The following is a 3,568-nucleotide window of genomic DNA, read 5'->3' as shown; positions in this document are numbered from 1 at the left end:
GGCAGGCAATCAAAGCAGCAACATGAGAACAATGTACGCCAAGACCAACACTTGAACCTACACACACAAGGAAGCATATAGTAAAGCATGCTGATCTCGAAAACAAGATGCATGCATCAGAGAAGTCCCTTGCAAGTGACAAATAGCCACCAAAGTAACAATGCACCACACAATGAAACCCATGAACAAAAGCAGCGGCAGGAAACTGGAGCATCCTAAATGTGAAAAGAAATTTTGTGCCATTGAGCACTTCCTCACAAATGGAAACTAGTGATCATTTGGTATTAGAAGCATAATGAAGTCAAATGGCAGTTCTGCCAATGCTACTCTTATCAGACTAAGATTATTTCCAATCCCAGCATGAGGATCAAATCCATACAAACACCGAACAAGGAAAACAAACAAAACAGAATGTCATTGTCTTCCACGAAATTAAGGGAGGGAAACCATATGCTCAAATCAACTAGCCAGCGGATGGTTATGAATGTACTCAATAGCAAGGTTACAAGAGTCAATCTTATCGGCTTCCTTGTCTGGAATTTCAAGCTTGAACTCCTCTTCTAGAGCCATTACAATCTCCACATTGTCCAAGCTATCCAAGCCCAGATCTTTTTGGAAATGGACTTCAGGAGTCACCTGCAGATAATCATTTGGAATCCAACATCATTAATTTTTTCCCTGTCTGGAAAATGAAGATGCTCGATTTAAACAATAAAGATAAGCAGAACTACAGAGGCAAAATTTGGCATGACATATGGATGTGGTTGCATAGGTGATTTTATGCTCGATATAGAAAATGAAAATATATGCTAACTTGGTGATTGAGGGGCCAAGTAGCAAGCATGAGGCTCAATAATGGACAAGGAGAAAAGAAGAAATATCTCTTGGTGTGCTTGTTTGTATCTCATGAATACAAAGAAGCTCCAGATTTACTCTGCCAGGGAGCCCACAACTTATTCTATTTTGCCTTCCGTTCTCTTCTCTCTAAAGAATAGACTGCAGAATTCTGTAATTGAAAAGCTGCAATTATAAATCCTACTTACTTTTCTATTTTCTACAATCGGGAGTTAGCTCCCATATGTTTGCTTATGTAAAGCTCCATAGAAGGTAGTGGCTCCTGCTTTCTCCTTTGATTAAAAAAATTTAAATTATTCGCAAAAATTAACAATAATGGAAACAAGAATTACCCCTTGTGTGTGAGCTAGGAGATTAGCCGCAGGTAACATTCACATGAGAATGATATAAAAGCCATGAAGAGTTATGTCCTGTGAGTGAGCTACTAGCTCAAGCAATGAACAAGATACGCTACCCAAATGGAAATAAGGCCTGCAGAGATGCAGTATGTATGCCTATCTAGAAGCTTAAAAACCGATCGGTTTCTTCTAGGTTGAGGCATCAAAAATTGGATATCCGCGCCACCCAAACAATGTGATCTTAATGTTGTATATAGCTAGTACAAAAACAAAACAAAAGCCACTAAATTCTAAGCATTCACAGAGAGACAGAGCACAAGGAAAAAGATAAACAAGAAGAAAGCAAGAGACGGTTAGAAAAGACCTCAGAAACCTAGATTGCATATTTTATATTATTTATCAAGGTCAGAAAATTGAATAATCATCAACTTCATACTAAACATTTTCTAATAACTCAGTTAATGTCTCCTCACAGATTTTATTCTATATTTTTTTCCAAATAACATTCAAAACCTAACCAGGATTCTGAAAGATGACGAGTTAAATTAATTAGAAAAACAAAAAGTAAAAGATGAAATCAAATGAATCTCTATTATAGCATAATTAGAATCTAAAGCACATTGAAATTGAAAGGCAAATAAAATTGAAATGGAATGGAATGGAATGAAAGGGAGTTCGGTCTGACCCTGGAAGGATCGACTTTAGGGAAGCTCTTGACAACAGAGACAACTCTGTCGAGGACCTCTTCCTTGGTCAGATGGTCATCATGCGACGACATTGACCGGATTGAACCGGACGGAGCACATGGATTTGTTTTGAGTCTTAGGGTTTGCACCGGCACCCGAATGTGGTGTAGCACGGCTGCTCTCAATGCCATTTTCCCCTCAGTCTCTCTATCAATTTCACTTGGGTTTTTGGACTCAACTGATGAGAATATAGTACTTGGATCGTTTGTTCAGTGTAAACTATTTTACGATCAAATATTTTTAAAATTTCTCACGTTTGTTTTCAAGAAAATATCTTTAAGAAAATGTAAAAATATTTTTTAAAAATATTTTATAAAAAAACTGGTTATGAATAAATATTTTAAAGTTAATTTTTAAATAAAAACAATAATTTATTTATAATATTATCTAATTATTTTAATTATAATTTTTATTTTATCATTATTATAAAAAAATCATTACTATCATAAATATCTTTTCATCATTTTCATATTATTATTATTATTATTATTATTATTATTATTATTTTCATCACTAGTACCCCATTATTTCATTTTGCCACGAGGTAAAGAACTAATGATGGTAAAAAAGTAAACTAGAGGCAGAGTAGTGTGTAGGGGTAATTATTTTTTATTCGGTTTGATTTTTATAAAAAAAAATAACCAAACTGAAATTTATTTTAAAAAAACTGAAATTGGTTCAAACCAACTAGTTTCGGTTCGGTTCGGTTCGTTTTTAGAATAAAAACCGGTTTAAACTTGTTTAGCTTGGTTTTGTCGGCTCGGTTTTTTTGGTTTGGCTTGGTTTTTTGCCGGTTTGGATCCGGTTCTGTTTTCTCAGTTTTTTTTTTGATTTTTTTGTTATCCCTAATATGTAATTAATGAGCTATAAAATTAATTAAACAACAAGAGGAGAGGACTAGTCACGGTAAAACTAATCATTTACCAGTGTAATGCTTGGGACAAGATTTCAAGTTATTTTTTAATAAAATAAAATACATAGGTGTAGACATATTTTTTAAAATTATAAAAAAATTAATTGAGAATTAAAAAGTTAATATATATTTAATAAAATAAAATAAAAACTATATGAGCATATAAATCATAAAAAGAATGGTTATCATTGGCTAAAGACTAAAATAAAAAGATCAAATATATATATATATATATATATATATATATGCAATTTCATGAAGTGATGCTTTTTTTTAATTATAATTAGGATTTTCAAAATAAATGCAATAATTTAAATTATGTAGAAAAATATAATTTTTAGTATAAATTCTCCTTTTATTATTAATATATATTTTTAGTAAACAATATATGTTTCTTTAGCTATGATACATGTATACTATAAGCAATTAAAATCAATATTTAAAAAAATGCTAATGATTTGGAATAAGAACAAAACAATATATTTTAATCAAAATATCTCTCCCTTATCAATCTTTTCTCTCAACAATTTTTTTACCATAAGTTTTTCTTTTTAAACAAAAACTTATTATAATCTTAAAAGCAATTTTTAATTAAAAAAATAATAAATTGATAATTTTGATTCAAACATATTAAAAATATAAAAATAATAAACATGCATATATATATATATATATATAAAACAATAGTATATGTTTCATCTACATTTATAAAATAT

General features: G+C 30.8%; 1 protein-coding gene across 1 annotated transcript; it reads right to left on the bottom strand.

Annotated features, from left to right (window-relative positions):
* Positions 1 to 261: 261 nt before the first annotated feature.
* LOC133691103 (acyl carrier protein 1, mitochondrial-like) lies at positions 262 to 2,146 on the bottom strand. Its single transcript, XM_062111440.1, has 2 exons — positions 1,879 to 2,146; positions 262 to 636 (listed from the first exon to the last, which is right to left on the bottom strand). Exons 1-2 carry the CDS (start codon positions 2,068 to 2,070, stop codon positions 460 to 462), a joined length of 369 nt encoding a protein of 122 aa, XP_061967424.1. The 5' UTR covers positions 2,071 to 2,146; the 3' UTR covers positions 262 to 459.
* Positions 2,147 to 3,568: the final 1,422 nt, after the last annotated feature.

This window comes from Populus nigra, chromosome 4 (genome assembly GCF_951802175.1).
Source record: "Populus nigra chromosome 4, ddPopNigr1.1, whole genome shotgun sequence".
In the NCBI taxonomy this organism is placed as follows: Eukaryota; Viridiplantae; Streptophyta; class Magnoliopsida; order Malpighiales; family Salicaceae; genus Populus; species Populus nigra.
Note: the sequence above shows the minus strand (reverse complement) of the source record. Positions and strands in the feature narration are given on the sequence as shown.